This window comes from Amborella trichopoda, chromosome 1 (assembly GCF_054954075.1).
Source record: "Amborella trichopoda isolate Santa Cruz 75 chromosome 1, AtrichopodaSantaCruz75HAP2 v2.0, whole genome shotgun sequence".
Taxonomy (NCBI): Eukaryota; Viridiplantae; Streptophyta; class Magnoliopsida; order Amborellales; family Amborellaceae; genus Amborella; species Amborella trichopoda.
This window is the reverse complement of record NC_142336.1, coordinates 1,169,299-1,188,681: the sequence shown is the minus strand read 5'-3', so window position 1 is coordinate 1,188,681 and position 19,383 is coordinate 1,169,299. Positions and strand designations below refer to the sequence as shown.

Sequence of the window (19,383 nt, the reverse complement as noted above, 5' to 3'; positions counted from 1 at the left end):
CAATAGAAACTAACGCTTATTATAATTATTATTTTTAATTTTTAAAATTTACTTACTTTTTCATATTCATGATCTCCATGTTAGAGATTATATAACCTTAAATAAGTCCAAAAATCCATCTTAAAAATAGATTTATTAATAGGCCAGTATTTCGCGGGCTTGGACGCATAGAAACCGGGCCCTTTACCATATATTATCTCTCTCTTCTCTCCCTTTCTCTCTCTAAATTTTGATATATTTTTCCCCTTGTACAGTCTCTCTTACGCAATGCACAATCTCCCTCCTTTCTTTATAATTACTTGAGAAGGCATCTTCTTCTTCTTGAGATCATTAACCTAAAATAATGAAATCTCCTATTTTTCATCTCTCTTTCACTGGCTTCTTCTTAATCACTGCTGTTCTCTCAGCTGATCTCTCAAAGGAGTCGCTAGGTATCCACCCTGAAGGTAAGCTAGGGTTTCAGTTCTCAGCAGCTATGGCGTTCTAGAGCTTTTATTCGAGAAAATTCTATATTTTTTAATCTTTTTCTGTTGGGGTTGATATAATCTGCAGTTTTTGGTTTTTTCTAGAATTGAAGTACTATAAGTCTATTAAGATCAAGTGTAAAGATGGATCGAAAAGCTTTTCAAAGGAACGATTAAATGATGAATTTTGCGACTGCCCTGATGGCACTGATGAGCCAGGTATCATGATGATTCAAGTTTTCCCCTTTTTTCCTCCAATTTGGAGAGAATTTGATTACAATGGAAAATATAGGTGTCTATGTTGTCTGATTTTATCGTGATTTGTGATCTATTTGGGAATATTTTTGGTTGGGAATGGACAGTCTTCATTGGGATTTAGTCATTCACCGTTTGATTACTGAAATTCTACTAAAGAATTGGGTAGTGAGGCCCAATGTAGTTCCCTTAACATTCAGGAATATTCAGAGAAATATCTGAATAATATATATACCTTTATATTTTTTGATATTCTCTTCTTTTTTTTCGTAAATTTCAATTCAGTTATTATGGTTTTTGTTATTATCACTGTTATTATTTGTTGGATTTGAAGTTAGTACTGTGGCTTTGGGTGTTAATTTTCTGAGTGAATGTCCTGATGTTACTGACAAAACATGTTCATGGTACAAAATCAATACACAGAACTGTTGACAATATTGGGAACTCTGTATTTAATAATTTTTTGAAGAAATCGATGGTATTTGTATCTTTTCTCTATTGGTTATTGCTTTTCTTGCATTATAATGTGAACTTTCCTCCTTTTTTGTGGTGTCAATATATATTTTCAAAGTTGATTATATAATAAATTATATGCTCGAACAAGAAAATTTGTGATGGTCCCAATGGTTTTGGTGGATCGGTCATCAACCCACATTGTATGTTCTTTTATTGGAAATCTGTAAGTTACACTTGCACCTGAAGTTTTAGGTTTCTTTGCTTGAAGTTCTTTTGTCTTGGTTTCTTTACTGATTGTCTATTGTTTGGAATATATTCTGGAATTGGATTTAATATATTTGGAGGATTGGTTTTTCCACCCGAAAACAGTATGTCCTTTCTTTTAATGTGGTTGATTAATTATTACACTGTGAAATATGATCCTTGAAATGGATTTTGATATTTGTTGATTTAATTCTGTTATTTCCAGGGACATCCGCCTGTCCAGAGAGCAGATTTTATTGCCAAAATGCGGGTCATGTTCCTGTCACACTGTTTTCTTCTCGTGTCAATGATGGGATTTGTGGTAAGGTTTGGATTAAGTTTAAATATTGTCCTTTGCTTTTATATTTTTCTATTATGGAAATTAGAATATTCATTTATTTTTCTTTGCTTATTTTCTATGTTGTAGGTCTTGTGAATAGTGTACTGTACCAAACCGTGATTATTGGCTGTCCTTCAAAAGGAAAACCAAAGATGTTGTCTTTTTAGTAATTTTAGTTTTTGCATGGGGAACATTTGGATAGCTGCAGTGTTGAAATGGGCATTATTTGAGCCTTATTAAGGCCCTAGGAAAGTAAAAGATGGCTTATTTGTTTTTGTTTTCATCAGAAGATAACTTTTCTGGTTTAACGATTTAACCTGAGTTATGTTACTCATGTGAGTCATTAAATGACTTGGTCAGGTCAGCAAAAGACTCGAAAACGAGTTTCAAAACACTTATCTGATTCTGTTGAGAAACTTAGTCACATAACCCTTTTCTTAATGGTAATGTATGATTTCTCGATGAGTTGAGTAGACTTATGCAATTCGTAAGTCAACTTAACAGTTTGCAAACTAATATAGTGCCTTAATTCTTCATGTAGTTTCTCTCTGAATTTCAAATATCCTAAAAACTAGTTTAAAAAAGTATGGCTATCTTGCTTTATCCAGACGTGCTAGGGCAATTGCAGAATGCTTAGATTGGGCCGCCACGTGGCTTGTGGTTGATGTTTGTATTTTCCAAAAAAAGGTGGCCTGCCCTCAATTCTTGAAAAAAAAAATTTAAAAGGCAAAAAAAAAAGAATTGTTTCAAAAAAAAAAGAAGTATGGCTATCTTCCCTTCAAATGAATGAATTGCTTTTTAGTGGTTTATGTGTGCATGGGCATACCTCTATTTGTGTCAATATGCGTGGGAATGAAGCCTGAAGTCTAGTCATTGATATGAAGTGTTCCATGCTGCTAGGATCCAACATTTTATCCCAGTTGGTTGATATTTTCTGCAGGCAAATTTTTCTTCTTAGTTTTGAACTCTCAAGTATTATGAATCAAAACCAAATTGTTTTGTTAGAAGCTACAAGGGCAATCCTTTCTAAACAAGTAAACTATGATAATTTTTTAGAAGCATTTGCTCCATAATTTCGAAGATAAAAATTAGAACCTTCATGCATCTAGTTGTGGCCAAGTTTTTGTTGTTACATTATTCTTTCTTGCTGCTATGAGCAGATTGTTGCGATGGAAGTGACGAATATGATGGTAAGGTTAAGTGCCCCAATACTTGTTGGGAGGCTGGAAAAGCGGCTCGAGAGAAATTGATGAAGAAGATTGCCACATATCAAGATGGCGTTGTAGTAAGAAAAAAGGATATCGAGCAAGCAAAACTGATGATTGCTAAAGAGGAAGCGGAGCTGTTAAAGCTGCGGGACGAGGAGAAGCTGCTGAAAGATTTGGTTGAAAAGCTCAAAGGTATGTGCCATTCTCCAATCCACTTGTACCTTTTCTTGTCTTTTCTTTTTTTCCCACTTGTACCAAGTTGGTGATTTGTTTCGCATTTTAATTTTGTTCCCATCTAAATTCTCCCCTAAATATGCAAATGAGAAATTAAAGTCTATCATTTGTTTATAACGATTCTTCCGTTTGTTGAAGCTGATAAGTTAAACAAGATCATTCCTCAAAGAAATGATAATACTCTTTTCACACTATGAGGGTAGCTTCTTGGCTTAGCCGTTGCAGTCCTTTTAAGTTTAGCTTAACAGACAAGCTATCATGGATTTATGATACCTATTGTTTTAGTTATAGGAAGAGAAGAAAGAATATAGTTATCATGGAGAGATGATGTAGATTTGCTTATTTATCAGATATCCAGTTTGATGTAGGTTTACTTATTTATCAGATATCCAGTTTCTGTGGGGAGTGTGAAATTGGTGTTTAGATTTTGTATCTGGGAGGCTCATTACCTATGGTTTACTGCATTGAGATTATATTATTTGAGAAAGTTTAACTTGTATTAATGTAGAACAAGTATAGATATGTACAAAATTGCGGCACATCCTTTGGTGCATATAACAAAACTGGCAACCCACATGCCGGGTGCTCCATCACTACAAAAGAAAATAAAAAGTGGTTAAGCCACACACATTATAAAAAAAATGGGGTGGGAGCCCCAAGGTGTAGCACATAAAAAAATAGCCCGCTGCAAACCAAACTACCATGTAGTACCATTAGATACGCCCTCCTTAGCGGCGGTGTTGGCTTCCCGCTTGTTTGCCTGAAGGTTAATAGTAGAAGCCTGCAAAGGTAAACAATCTGGTCAAGCAAGTCCTCAAGTCTCCTCGGACATTGTGCTAGTTAGAAGAATATTGAATTTTTTAAGACCCCCTCCGATGATCAACAATGCCGATGTAGCTGAGAGGAGAGTAGGATATGGGCTGGAGCATTCCTGAAGATGCCCAGCTTGGCCGGGTTCCAAAGGGAGCACCCATCTATGTTAAGTTTGATGACACGTACGTCTGGTGGTCTCCAAAGACTTGACCTAGGGATAGCCATCGGTTTGAAGGGGAAGATACCCTCCTAATTTATTGTAAAATTTACAACTGAGATGTCTTTAAAATCTATGCAGCCCTTACCCCAGATGATAAACCAAAGGCGATCATGAATGGCCTGAGTCCTTACCTTCGACTATCTGGTGGTTCCTCTCAAGCCAAATGATCTCTCCGCAAGAACAGGCCGATCCTCAGTTAAGTAGGGGAGTAGAAAGCATTGAATAGTTGCTGGATCAAATGAGGCGTGAACCAAAACCACTTAGCCGGGTACCCTGAAGTTGATTTTCCATCCAGCTATGCAAGAACAGGTGGTTAACAGTTTCTTCCACCTTTTTGCACATTATGCGTTGATTTTAGAGTTGGATACCCCTCCTTTCTAGGTGCTTGACTGTGAATGTTTTATTGAATAGTGTTTGCAAGTTGAAGGCATGTAGTTTCGGTGTTATGGGGGTTTGCCGTGCTTTGTTAACAATGGCCAGTCAGGCATGGGTAGGAGACAGGAAAGGGTAAAAATAGGAGACAAGGACTTACCTGACTGGTTTAGAGGCCATACCATCCTATCTATTATTTTGGGATATTACCATTGGATAGATTATTTTAGAATATATCTATTATGTGCTAACTAGTACAGAAAAGATATACCAATGAGGCTCATTACATAATGGATATTGTGAAGAAATTATCTAGGCGGCCAAACTAATTATCTTTTATTTGCTCTATTCATTTGCTTCTCATGCACACTCCAAAAAAGATCTCCAAAACTGCTTACATTCTCCTTAATAGTATGTGCAAATCTCCAGACTCCAGAGTCTAGGTGTTGCTTTAAACAATGATCAAATTTTAAGAGCAAAGTAAGATTTGATATTTATCCTCGAACTCAATGGTGAGTGTTCATCTAGTTCTTTTTCTTCTGTTCCAAAGAGGCAAAGACATAAAATGATAACATTAGTTATGGTCCAAGGTTCTGAATTGAAGTTTCAATCTACAATCAGTCTGGCTCAAAGACCCCACAAATTGATTGGGTTAGTGAGAGCTGCTGCCTTGTGATTCTCTTGGACAGTAGACAACCAATTCAGGAGTTGAATCTCAAATTTTCAGAAAGATTTCACAAATAGGCAGAACTCTGTTGCATTTGCATGTCTGTGTGGTGTATGTGTGCTTGTTTGTGTGTGTGTTTTCATTACATTGCTTTACTTAAGCATATGATGAGACAATGATGCTCATCACAGTAACCAGATCAACTATGAATTCATGGATGGTAACATGCATTGGAGTTTTCTTACAATCAAAATTAGTCTTATCCAGTCCCTAAGTTGTAATTTCAGGCTCCTATCTACTAGTTCTAATACGGCTTGACTATTTCTCCAGAGCGTAAAGAACAGATAGAAAAGGCAGAGGAACAAGAGCGGATAGCAAAAGAAAAAGAAGAAGAGAAGCTAAGAGAAGCCCAGAAGAAAGCAAATGAGAAGGCATCTGAGAAGGGGGCAGATGAGAAGGAAGCCAATGAGCAAGAGAAGAAGTTCGAGGAAACTCCACCTACAGACTTTGATGATTTCGTTGATGGGTCATCTGGATCTTCAGATAAGGTAAGATGATTTTATTGTCTTCAATGTCAAAATGAGGCATTGAGTTTTCATCCCTAGGCCCTAGCTTTCTAACGTTGCAAATCTTTTCAAGCATGCATGTGTAAGTGTATTTCCTCTCTTTCCATTCATTGTGCTATGCTATATTCATCATAAAAAACCTTTCCCCTTAACAACAAATCCTTTCTCGCCTCATTAGATATGGGGAAGATATCATATAATGTGATGGATTATGGAAGAACTATGTTCCACTGTATCACAACATCCATTGAATAGTTGAACTTTTTCAACCGTGGAAGTGATAGATTGAGAGATTTAAGGACTCGCACACACCATTGCATTCATGTCTTGTTCTGGTGGTTCCCACTCTCTCCCTTTCACTGTCCACCGCTTCATTTGAAAATGGTGATGACCCAAAGTACTATGGTTTTTCTATAGTTTCATACTGTTCTTCCCATTGCAGGTGGTTATTTTGAATTGCAAAATCTCTGTCATTCTCAAAAATAAAACTTTGTATATATGTCACTAATTTACTGCTGAATTTCCTAGAAGTGCGCATTGCATCATTTGCATTTCTTTTTAATGTGAGCTCATCATCATCAAAGCCTTTTCCCAACTATTTGAGGCCAGCTACATGAATCGTGGTCTGTCATGTTGCTCTATCGAGGGCACTACCCTCAGTGAAATCATAAGATCCCATATCTTTTCTCACGACTTTTAACCATGTCCTTTTGGTTCTACCTCATGCCCTTTTGAGCTTCCACTTGAACCAACTCTCACCTTCTAATAGGTGTTGTATTGGGTCTGCGCTGCATATAGCCAGCCCATCTAAGTTTACTTTCTCACTTCTTATTGTCTATTGGAGCCACACATAAATTCTCCCGAATGTATTCATTTTGATTTGTATCCCTTCTTGTCTTGCCACTCATCCATCTCAATATCCTCATCTCAACGTCACTCATCCTATGGGCATGTCATTTCTTGACTGTCCAACATTCCGCCCTATAAAGCCTAGGTAAAAGAAGTGGGTTGTGTTAGGTAGGCAACCAACATAAACTTTGCCAAAACTTTCCATAAATCATAAATCTATGTTATTAGTGTTAGCTCAGCACCTAAAAAAAAAAAGCATCCTCCTGGCTCCCACAAAAGAATAGCACTTTATAGAAATTCATTAGGCCTGATTCTTCCTATGTTATTCTATTATTTAAAGTGAGTATAAGAGATTAATACCATCTGGACATTTGTTATATTAGTCACCAGGCATTTGTGTATGAGTTATTTGTCAGTTTTCATCTGTAATTTGCTATAGATTCAGGACAATTGTTGTGATTAATTATATATATGTAGCAGGGTCCATTGGTAAAATTTTGTTATGTACAATTTAAAGTTTGAATAATGATCATCTTTACTAAATGCTAATCATGTACACTTGAGGAATAGCATGTAGTAGAAGAGAAAAGTGACTCCAACAATGAAGCTGAAGAGGGTGGTCATAGTGCTGGTCGTAATGCATCTCCTGATATCACAATAGAGCAGGTATCCATTTCTTATATAGATGCTCATACTCCACTTGTTGACTAATATGGTCTATAGTTGCATGATAGAAAATCTTTTTCTTCTACAGTTTCCTCGATTGACACTATGATCATTTGCCAAACTCACTTTATGGCGCTGATTAATGTTTTACTGTATCATATCCTATCTCCATTGTACAAATGATATCCCGGTGTTTTAAGAATTTGTTCAGAAGTCATTATAGCATAACCACTGAGCTGTTTCTAGATTCTTCATGTCTTTCTTTGTCTTTTCATGGTGTCATTTTATCTTTTTTTTTTTGTTTGAAAGGTTACCTTTTATAATAGGTATGTATAAAGAAGGCTTTTGTAGCCTAAAAGGGAGTGGCTGCTGTAGCCTAAAAGTACGCTTTTACCAAAGTAGTTGAGATGTAGAGAGAGAGTAGGAAAGAGTAGAGAGAGAGAAGAGATAGAAATGTGGTGGCATTTTATCATTGAATTAGTAAATAGATCAATGGTCAATTACAAGAATAGAGTTCGTAGAATGGATAAGTGGATCCTTTCAAAGGAGCCTTAGAGAAAATTTCCAAATAATTTTTCAATTGACACTCATGGCCCCTCTCACATTAATATATCTGCAGATTTTATTGGATTCCTTGTGATATGATTAATGAAAACCTCCAATAACTGGGACCAGTAGATCACCTCTTGGACAAACCCAACTCTCAAGGGAATTACAATATAGCGCATCTGATTATGTTTTAATGAATCTCCCCTTACATTCAAAGATCTAGAGAAATGTGAGGCAAGTCATCAAAGTTGTCATAAGAGATCCGCGGTTTCCTAATCCATTGAGCCCACAACAACAATCCATGTAGCAAACACTTCCGTCACATCTTCCACTTTGTCCGTCCCTCATTCGTTCCTTGATCATGTTTGAACCCTTTGGTTTCCAAAAGATCATTATCATCAAGATCATCATCAGAGCCTTTTCCCAACTATTTGGGGGTGGCTACATGAATCCCGGTTTGTCATTCTGCTCTATCAAGGGCCATACCCTCAGTGAGGCCATAAATCGTCATATTTTTTCTCACTACTTCTAACCATATCCTTTAGGGCCTACCCCTTGCTCCTTTTGAGCCTTCTACTTGAACTAACTCGCATCTCCTAACATGTGTTGTACTGGGTCTGCGTTGCATATGGCCAACCACCTAAGCTATTTCTCTCATCTTATCACCTATTGGAGTTACACATAAGATATCGCGAATGTATTCATTTCGAATTGTATCCTTTCTTGTCTTGTCGTTCATCCATCTCAACATCCTCATCTCAACTACACTCATCCTATGGGTGTATTTTTCTTGATAGCCTAACACTCTGCCCCATAAAGCGATCACAAAAAACTCAGGTTGCACATCTCCACCTCCCACCCCAGCTCAAATTCTATATGCGATATCTTTTTCAATCTCTCAATTTTCTTAGATTATCGACCCAAGATATGGAAATTGTATTCTTTCTTATATTTTTTGGCCGTCAATCTTAATTGCTTCCTCGTTTCTACTCCTATTATTACTAAATTTGTATTCCATGTACTCTGTCTTAATCCGGCTAATTTTAAAACCTATAGATTCTAGAGCATCCCTCCAAAGTTCTAACTTTGTGATGACGCCGCTTTGGGTCTCATAGATCAAAACTATGTTGTCCGTAAACATAAACTACAATAACTCATCTTGTAGATGCTTAGTTAAGTCGCCCATAATTGAAATCTCACTCGTCTCTCCACATCAATTCGTTATGTAGACCTATTATCACTGAAAACTCACTCGTCTCTCCACTAATTGTTCACACACTAGTTAGCTCTTCCTCATACATTTCTATCAACAAGTTGATACAGTTTCTAAAGATTCTTTTTTTTTTTTTTTCCAACACCCACCAAATTAAATCTCGAGGTACAATATCGTAAGCTTTCTCCAAATCAATAAAGACCATGTGGAGGTCTTTTCCTTTTGCCCTAAACTTCTAGATCAGTTGTCTAACTAGAAAAAAAAGCCTAAATTGTTGACCGCCCTAGCATAAAACCAAATTGGTTTTTTGATACACTCATTTCATGCTTTAGTCGTTGCTCAGTCACTCTTTCCCACAGCTTCACAGTATGGCTCATAAGTTTGATCCCTTGATAATACGCTCAATTTTATATGTCTTCTTTGTTCTTGTAAAAAATAGGTACCAGAATACTTTTCTTCCATTCGTCTTGAGTTTTTTTTCTTTTCTTAACACCTTGTTGAGCAATTTGGTCAGTCAGCAATGCCATTCTCCCTCATGTACTTTCAAACCTCTATCGGGAAACCATTTGGTCCGAAAGCCTTTCCTATCTTCATCCTATTCAAAGCTTCTTTCACTTCTGATATCTTAATCCTATGAATGTATCTATGATCCCCGTCCTCATTTATGCTAACGGTTCCTTCTACCATTGTGTTTCTATTGTGTTTGTCATTTAATAGTTTTTTAAAATAAACTCTCCACCTTTCATTGACCTCTTCATCCTTCACCAAAACCCATTGATCTTCACTCTTAATACATTTAATATGGTCTACATCCTTATACTTTTTCTCTCTCATTTTTGCTAATTTGAAGACATCTTTCTCACCTTTTCTTGCTCACAGTTTATTGTATAAATTTTAATATGTTTTAAGTTTAGCCTTACTATTTGCTTAGCGTTTTTCTTAGCATTTAATATTCTTCTAAGTTTTGACCATTTCTATCATATTGCCAAGTTTTATAATATGATCGTTTTCCCCTAATGGCCTTCTGAGCCTTATCACTCCACCACCAAGTTTTCTTATCGGAATTTCTTTTCCCTCTAGTTTCTCTTAAAACTTCTTTTGCTTCTTTCTTATGTTCAAAGAGCCATGAGAAAATATAAGCTTTAGAACCTCTGTAAAGTAATAGATCTGCAGAATCTTAATTGATCTTTCTATCTAAACCAGATCATTGTCTAAGTGGGAGAATGCCTTCCAAAAAACTACATTGTTCATCTCAGAAGGCAATATGGTTGATTCTACATGTCGTGTTGAAAGCATATTCTTGGTTCATGTTTTGATGAGAACTTCTAGGCTTGTAGTCCATTTAAATTTTTTCTAAATGCTTATAAGAGGTGCATTAGTGGATACTGGATTCACTCTGCATTTGAAGTACTTCTACTTTACTCCCTTAACCATTTCTTATCCGCCCACAGATTAACTTGTCTAAATTAACTAGTTTGTCTCATTGCTTCCGAATCTTGTGATACATTCTAAGTTAAGTTTCATTATTTTTCATTTCTATTTTTTCTTATTAAACAACTAATTACTACATACATTGCTAGAAACCCAGCATCAATCCCTTAACACTTGGGAATCTCAAGAACTCGGAAAGCAAATAGGTTTCAGTCTTAAATTATGTTTGCACTCTCTTCCTCAAGAGTGTTTATATGGTGGAATCATGGATTCATTACATCTTACTCAGTCTACCCAATTATTTTTTGGAGATTACTTGATCGCATGATGTAATTATGAGCTATTTGAACTGCTGGGTGAAAGTGAATTGTTGGTGAACTTGTTTCAATTGGATAGTTCTCTAAGTTTTTAGATGATTGTTCATTTTTGTGATGCAGGAGAAAGACAAAACTGATAACACCATTGACAAAATTGATCATAAGAACGAAGAAAACACTGAAAATATAGGTCTTTCAAGAGAAGAGTTGGGCCGCCGTGTTGCTTCTCGGTGGACGGGAGAAAATGTAGGGCAGCAAGATAAAGAAGCGACTGATAATAAAGAGGAAGAGCATGAAGATTTTGCAAATACCCAAGACAGTGGAGATAACTATGAAGATGAGTATCCTTCAGATGCTGACGAGGATACTAGAAAATATGATGAGGATGAAATAGATGATAGGAAGAAGTATGAAGACGAAGATGAAGAAGAGGGACCTTATAACCACGACATTCCCTACAATTCAGACACAGAAGACAATACAGACATATCTGGTTTGTGATTTATCTCTGACTTGCTCTTGATGCTATGAGAGAAAATGAATAGTGTTTTTTCTCATAGGCTCGGCGTCGTCTGATTTTTTCGGACAGTATGGATAAATCGACCGTAACGAACATAGCATGTCTGATGCAGTCGATTTTTCACGCAAAAAACACAGGTTACCTCAACGGCTCTATGAGAGGCATTGCATTTTTTCAGGCGAAACCGTAACGGCTCTACGAGTACCACAACGGACAAGGCATATCCAGTGCGGTGCGGTTGATTTTTCACGTGAAAAACAAGGGACACCGTAATGGCTCTAAGAGAGTCGTCGCACTTTTTCAAGCTAAACTGCAACGGCTCTACAAGAGCCGTTGCAGGGCGAAACACTATTCATTTTCACCCCATGGTGTTTTTAAGAATTCTCCATATATATATATGGAGAATTCTTAAAAACACCATGGGGCGAAAGTGGGGGCGAAAGTGGGGGCGAAAGTGTATAGTGTTTTTGCCCCGCAACGGCAGTTTCACGTGAAAATCGACCGCGCAACAGTCATAGTAGGTCTAGTGCGGTCGATTTTTTTGTGCTGTTCAAAAAAATCGAACGGTATTGAGCCTATGGGTTAAAATACTATTCATTTTCGCCGACAGCCACAGGCGTTGCATAGTTGCTTCCATATGTGTGTGTGAGATGCAACGATACTTCTAGAAAACCATCTTTGTGGTATTTGTATGACTCAAAATTTTACATGCACACTCTCTTTATCTCAATAATCAATCACAAAAAAAAAAAAAATCAATTTAAACCCTATATATGGTCAAAATGAGTCCCCCCCTCTAACAACGAATCTAGACCATTTATTTGGTAAATTTCAAGATCTTAGCCTTTACAAACTTAAAATCATTTTTATCTTTTTTAACATTGTTCATCTAATCATAATAAAGCCATCTAAAAAAATTGGTAAAGAAAAAATCCTGCTAAGGCTTAGATTTAAGTGTCTCACCAAAATGGACAGCCTATGTTAATTGGGCTAAAAAAATACTTTCTAGGTTGCGTTTTCAAATTTTTCTTTTATGTGATTGTTCATTAGAATGAAAATAATGTATATTTCAAATTTTGGATCAAATAAGTAGCCCTAACATGGTTTTTGAAGATTGGTGCATCATATTACTATACAACTGTTGCATGAAATCACTGCCATAAATACCCAATTTCACATCCAATGGTCAAGATTAATGTGACCCCTTTGTATCAAAGGTAAATGGTCTCACTTTATACTTTTCCTATATATATAGGAAAAAGCTGGGGTAACCCCACTAGCTCATATGAACATATGAGCCCATCGGCCCAGATTGAATCTGAGCCAATTTGACGATCATGGATGCCCGGTAGTGTTTGAATTTTTTTTTCTACAAATTTAAATCACTTGAAATTTTAGGCGTGTGTTCGTCAAAAATAGGTGAATCTTCGAAAAATATCAAAAAAATATTTTACATGAAATAAATTGACCAAAATACTCCCGAAAATTTCGAGGGGTATTTTGGCCTTTTTTTCGAGAATAATTTTTGTTATATTTTTATTAGGTGGCCTTGATGAGAAGAATAAACACCTAAAATTTTAAGTGATTTGCATTTTTAGAAAAATAAATAAAATTCAAGCACTACCGGACATCCTTGATCGTCAGATCGGCCTAGATTCAATTTGGGCCGTTGGGCTCATTTGAGCAAGTGGGCTAACCCCAGCTTTTTCATATGAACAGTGATTTCGCCTACTCTCATCACCATCCAAACTTCATCGCACGGTCACGGTTGTCCGGTATTGTTTTAATTTTTATTTTTTTCTACAAATCCAAATTACTTAAAATTTGGAGCATGTGTACATCTTAATGAGGTGCACCTAATAAAAATATGAAAAAAATAATTCGTAAAATATAAATTGATCAAAATACCCCCAAAAAATTTATGGGGGTATTTTGATCAATTTATATTTTACAAATTATTTTTTCATATTTTTATTAGGTACGCCTCACTAAGATATATACATGCTTCAAATTTCAGATCATTCCGATTAGTAAAAAAAAAAAAAAAAATGAAACACTACCAGACAACTGTGACTGTGCGATGAAGTTTGGATGGTGATGAGGGCAGGCGAAATCATCGTTCATTTTAGCCTATAACCGTTTTGTAGTATCTTCTATATATATATATATATACGAAAACTTCATAAAGATGTAGATAGACAAATTGGAATAGTGTTTCACCCCACTACGGACATGCTATGTCTGTGGCAGTTTTGCCTTAAAAACCGCGACGGATCTACGAGAGCTGTGACAGTCTTTTAATCCACGTTGTTCGAAAAAATTGGACAGCGACAAGCTTATGGGCGAAAATACTGTTCATTTTCGTCCATAGGCGTTTTGTAGTCTCTTCCTGTATATATATATATATATATATATATAGAAAAAGCTGGGATTAGCCCACTAGCTCATATGAACATATGAGCCCAACGGCCTAGATTGAATCTGGGTCGATCTGACGTTCATGGATGTCCGGTAGTGTTTGAATTTTATTTTATTTTATTTTATTTTATTTTATTTTATTTTCTACGAATCCAAATCACTTGAAATTTTAGGCGTGTGTTTATCAAAATAGGTGAATCTTAGAAAAATATCAAAAAAATATTTTACATGAAATAAATTGACTAAAATACCCCTAAAAAGTTTTGGGGGGTATTTTGGTCATTTTGTGTTTGGTTAATAGTTTTTTTTCTATTTTTATTAGGTGCGCTTTGATGAGAAGAACACACATCTAAAATTTCAAGTGATTTGAATTTGTAAAAAAATAAATAAAATTCAAGCACTACCGGACATCCGTGATCGTCAGATCAGCCCAAATTTAATCTGGGCCGTTGGGCTCATATGTTCATATAAGCTAGTGGGCTAATCCCAGTTTTTTCCTATATATATATATATAAGGAGTGGATGTTGTTAGCCCACGGGGTTAGTGCTACAGTGTTAGCCACTGGCCCATATTGAATCTCGGTCATCTAACGGTCACGATATTCTTTCGTATTTGAATTTTCAATTTTTTTTATCCTAATCCAAATCACTTGAAAAGTTAGGCGTACATTCTACTCATCAAGATAAACCTAATAAAAATATAAAAAAATAATTCATAAAATATAAATTGACAAAAATACCCCCAAAAGGGTTCGGGGGTATTTTGGTCAATTTATATTTTTTGAATTATTTTTTTAATATTTTTATTAGATTCTACTATTTTTTAAGAATAGACGCTCAAAATTTCAAGTGATTTGGATTTGTATAAAAACAAAGAAAATTCAAATACGAAATGAGGTGTGACCATTGGATTGGGCCAGATTCAATCCAGGCCGTTGGCTAACACTATAGTTGTCTGCCTGTGGGCTGACAGGATCTTTTCTCATATATATATATATATATATATATATATATATATATATATATATATATATATAGGGATTATATACAATGAGACCATTTACCTTTGGTACAAAGAGGTCACAATTACTTACAATCATCCGATGTCAAATCTTATAGCTTGGGTGTGTCACAAAGTTTGAGAAAAATTCTTTTGAACTTTGAGCTTGGTCAATGAAATAAATGCAAGCACTTGATTTAACATCCAATGGTCAAGATTAATTGTGACCACCTTGTACAAAAGGTAAATGGTCTCATTATATACTTTCTCATATGTATGTATATATATAGGGAAAAGTTTATATAGAGCCGAGGCTCTAAACAATCAAATTAGAGCCTACCTCAAAAATTTCACTAGAAAAGGTTGTTTTGATGCTCAAATTGACCATCTCAACATCAAAATGCATGGACATGAGAAAAAAATGGATTTCAAGTTTTGGAAATAGTGTATTTTGTGACACATTTTTGGACCATCAAGTTTCAAGATTTTCAAGTTTTCATAGATCTGTCGATCTACACTATTTTTTAAGCTTTAAACTTTGTAAAAAAGATGGAAATATATTTTAAGGCTATCATGAAGATTTTCAATATTGAAACCACATTTCTCGACACTATTTGCAGGTAGGCTCTAATTTGATTATTTAGAGCCTAGGTTCTATATAAACCGCTACCATATATATATATATATATATATACAATTCACAACCCTTCAAATTACCAAAGTTAATGTTAGAGCAATGATGTCATATTCGCTTTGGAGCCTTCTTTGGTTTGGTGAGAAAATTGAAGCAATTCGGTGCTTCGACTGATTCGGGGAAGACTTTGGACTTTTTATTTTTAATTTCATATAAATAAATTAATTGTTTATTTATAAGAATATATAAAAATAATGAAAAAATGAAAAAAAAAAAAAAAAAAAATGCTTTTATATAGATATTTCTTTGCTTAGGCCAAAGCCTCAACCGAATCGGCCCGAAGCATACCCAAATCCGAAAATCCGAAAATCACTCGATCTAGCCTAAAATCCGAAGGCTTTTGCCTCTTCGGCCGAAGTGGAATTTGTTCACTCGATCTAGCCTAAAATCCGAAGGCTTTTGCCTCTTCGGCTGAAGTGGAGCGAATTTGTTAACACTGTGGTAAAGTGAGTTGTGATTGGTGGTTTACTAAATATGAGGTATCTTTTTTAAAAATAGGTTATTTTTTATTATATCTGGTTCATCAAGTAAGAGTGTTTGTGTATATATCACTAAAAGACAAGAGGTATTTTTGTCATTTTCTTAAAGGGTAAAGTTGAATTTCTTACTAAAGGATAAGGGTACTCGACAAATAAAGTTTCATGACGTTAACTGCCAAAATACTATTGTACCTTTGTAAAAAAAATTAATTTGCCCTTAATGATTAGCTTACCTATTAAAATAATTTTTTAAACAAAAAGTAACTATTTTTTCAATAAATATACTCTTCACAACTCATTCTAATATTAACTGTTATATTTTGAGGGGTTGTTAACTCTAGACAAACCCATATACGCACGCATTTAGGTTGTTAACTCTAGACAAACCCATACACACATTTCGGGTTTGTGATTTATCTCTGAGTTGCTCATGATATATATATATATATATATATATATATATATATAAATAACCTTGCTTGTCGCTGTTTTTGACGTTCTTTGTTTTTTTTTTTTTTTTTGTGTGCGCTTGTCTTGGACTTCAATCTTATTGTCTCATCACAAAATTTGTCTGTCGTAAATGTTTTGGTTGGGCATTGTATTCAATTTAACTTCTAAGCCATAGTTTTAAATGTAGTTTATTTTTCTTGGGCTTTTCTTTTCCAGATTTTCCAACCCTTAGCAGCTCATCTTGGTTGGATAAGATAAAGGAGACCTTCCAATCTGTACTGAAAGCAATTAAACTGTCAAATGATCCAGTGGATAAATCAGGTGTCGTTCTTGGAAATTTTCAAGTAGATTGTGTTTACTGTTATTTATTGTTATAAAAGTGAAAATGAAAAAAACTGTTATTTGTTGCTATAAAAATGAAATGAAAAGAATTAATTCTGTTTTACATGATTATCATCCTGAGACCTGGACTAATGCAGAGGCTTCCCGTGTTCGCAAGGAATATGATGATTACAGTAAAAAGTTGTCCAAAATAAAATCAAGAATATCAACTTTGAGTGAAAAGTTGAAGCAAGATTTCGGTTAGTATATTTGTCTTAAAGTGGGTAATTACAATTTGTTGCTGTGCATGTCCTGGTTTAAGGGGATGCATGGTTTGTGAATCATTTATATGTTATGATTAATCTAATAAGTCCATGTCCGTGCTTCTTGAAACTTTTCATTACATGTCAGGGCCTGAGAAGGAATTCTTCTCGTTCTACAATCAATGCTTTGAGAGCAAACAGAACAAGTAAGTACCTTTTAACTTGAAGTCCTTTCAAAGGAAATGCATTCAATTTCCTAGGACCATGAATGAAGCAATTCACAATGTATATATTTTGCTGAATTTTATCAGGTATGTCTACAAGGTGTGTCCGTATAAACAAGCTTCCCAGGTAGAAGGCCATAGCACCACTCAGCTAGGGTAAGTTCTTCTTGATATTGTTGTTCGTTCTGTTGTTAAATTTAGTTTTACAGTTGACACTATTAATTTAAAAACAAAAAAAAACTTTTAAAGCTGATTGAAATAGGAGAGGAAGAACACTACAAAACTGGTGATCCCTCCCATGGTAGATTCCTCTCCTGGTTCTTTTTAAGTTGAAATTTGGGGTCAAAGGGAAACCTCACACCAATAATATACTTGAACCTCAGTTATCACAAAAATAAATAAATAATGATAATAATAATATAGTTTCTGATCTACCAGGTATTCTGTCTGAAAAAACTGAGTTAAAAGGTTGGGATATTTTAACCCATTGGCGTGTATCAATCTTTGGCTGGTTACTATTCATTTCTTTCTTTGTGTGAATTATAAATTGAAATGAATTACTGCTAGATTTAGAAAATGATCTATCAGTAGCCTATGTGTTTTTTGACTTCTATCAGGAGATGGGACAAATTTGAGGAGTCATACAAACAAATGCATTTTTCAAATGGAGACCACTGTTGGAATGGACCTGACAGAAGTTTGAAGGTAGCCGATATCTTATATCATCTAAAGGAGGGGAATTTTTGGAAATTTTGATTCAATGTCTGGTTTCTTGTCAGGTCAAGCTTAGGTGCGGCTTGAAGAATGAGCTCGCTGATGTCAATGAGCCAAGCCGTTGCGAGTGAGTTTTCATCACCTGGTGAAAATGATATTTGATCTCTCTCTCTCTCTCTCTTTCTCTCTCTCTCTCTCTCTCTCAGAAATGTATTTATGCATGCACGAACAGATACGTTGCAGTGTTGTCCACGCCCTCTGTATGCCTAGAAGAAAGATTACAGGTAACTTGTACTCTGCAAAATCAAAGTCTCAAATTCATCTCCTTCGTTTTCTCTAACGAAATGATCAATTTCACCAAAATCATGCCAGGACTTGCGAAATAAACTGGAAGCCATGAACGCTGCCCGAGCTCAAAGCCACGATGAACTTTAACTGCCCAATATCGACAACCATCAAAACACACTGAGAAGGCGGGCCTCTTGATCTTTATTGTCTCTTGGATTGCATGGTGAATTGAGAAACTTTTTGTATTCTCTATCTCACGGTTATTTTTGTGTGACCGAGAAGCTCGAAGAGGCCGCTCGATTCGGAAGTTAGCAAATGCACTTTTAAGTTATGGTTCAGAAGTTTTGCAGTGTTCAGTGATGAGCAACTTCACATCCCTATGGAAAAGGATGACCCATAAGTTGTTTAAGTAACATGATGTGGTCTTTGATCCTTCTTTCGTTGGGTCTCTTTGTATGTTACTTATGTTGGCCCATGATTGGTTAATGTAACTACAAAAAATAGAATAGGAAACAATTGAGCATAAACATGCAAGGGTGCTTTAATTTAGTTTGAGTTCATGAGAGAGAACTCCAAAAGTCTAATCGGAGATATTTTTATGGAGAGGAGCTTCTTGAAAATCAATAGAGAGATTTTCAAGAAATAAATTGCCTACCACAAGGAATCAAAGCTATCTGAAACGGTTAAAGTTTCGATCTGCTCAATGGAATAAATACAACCGTCCAATTTTACATACAATGGTCAAGATTAATTGTGACTACATTGTACTAAAGATAAATGGTCTCATTGTATATTATAACATGCTATTTAGATCATCTATTTTAACTTAAAAATTTGTGTTTATGGATTTGTACTATCTTTTGAGCGTTGAATTTCATAGTATTTCATAGTCAGTATGGGAAATTGATTTTAGAGCCATTATGAAGATTCCTAATTCCCAAATGGTTTTCTCGACCAGGATTTGGGGGTAAGGCTTTACTTTGTTTTCATAAAGCCTAGGTCTTAAAGAAACTGCATCCTTATTTGACTATTACAAATACGGTGGGGTATACAATTGAACACGTTCTCAAAATGAATCTTCACCATGAATCATCGCCGCAGAGAATTTAACCAATATTACGCTACCCTACATGTTCAATGTTTAAAAAC

General features: G+C 35.4%; 1 protein-coding gene across 2 annotated transcripts; it reads left to right on the top strand.

Annotated features, from left to right (window-relative positions):
* The first annotated feature begins 323 nt into the window (after positions 1–323).
* PSL4 (calmodulin-binding protein) lies at positions 324–18,761 on the top strand. 2 transcript variants are annotated; one of them, XM_011630963.3, is made up of 15 exons: positions 324–446; positions 570–683; positions 1,645–1,740; positions 2,919–3,158; positions 5,603–5,820; positions 7,258–7,353; positions 10,984–11,356; positions 16,641–16,745; positions 16,904–17,005; positions 17,157–17,214; positions 17,320–17,388; positions 17,850–17,937; positions 18,012–18,073; positions 18,179–18,230; positions 18,319–18,761. In XM_011630963.3, the coding sequence occupies exons 1-15, from the start codon at positions 344–346 to the stop codon at positions 18,379–18,381; spliced, it is 1,839 nt and encodes a 612-aa protein (XP_011629265.2). In that variant the 5' UTR covers positions 324–343; the 3' UTR covers positions 18,382–18,761. The 2 variants fall into 2 exon arrangements, with proteins under 2 accessions (XP_011629265.2, XP_011629266.2); XM_011630964.3 differs by lacking the exon at positions 7,258–7,353.
* Positions 18,762–19,383: the final 622 nt, after the last annotated feature.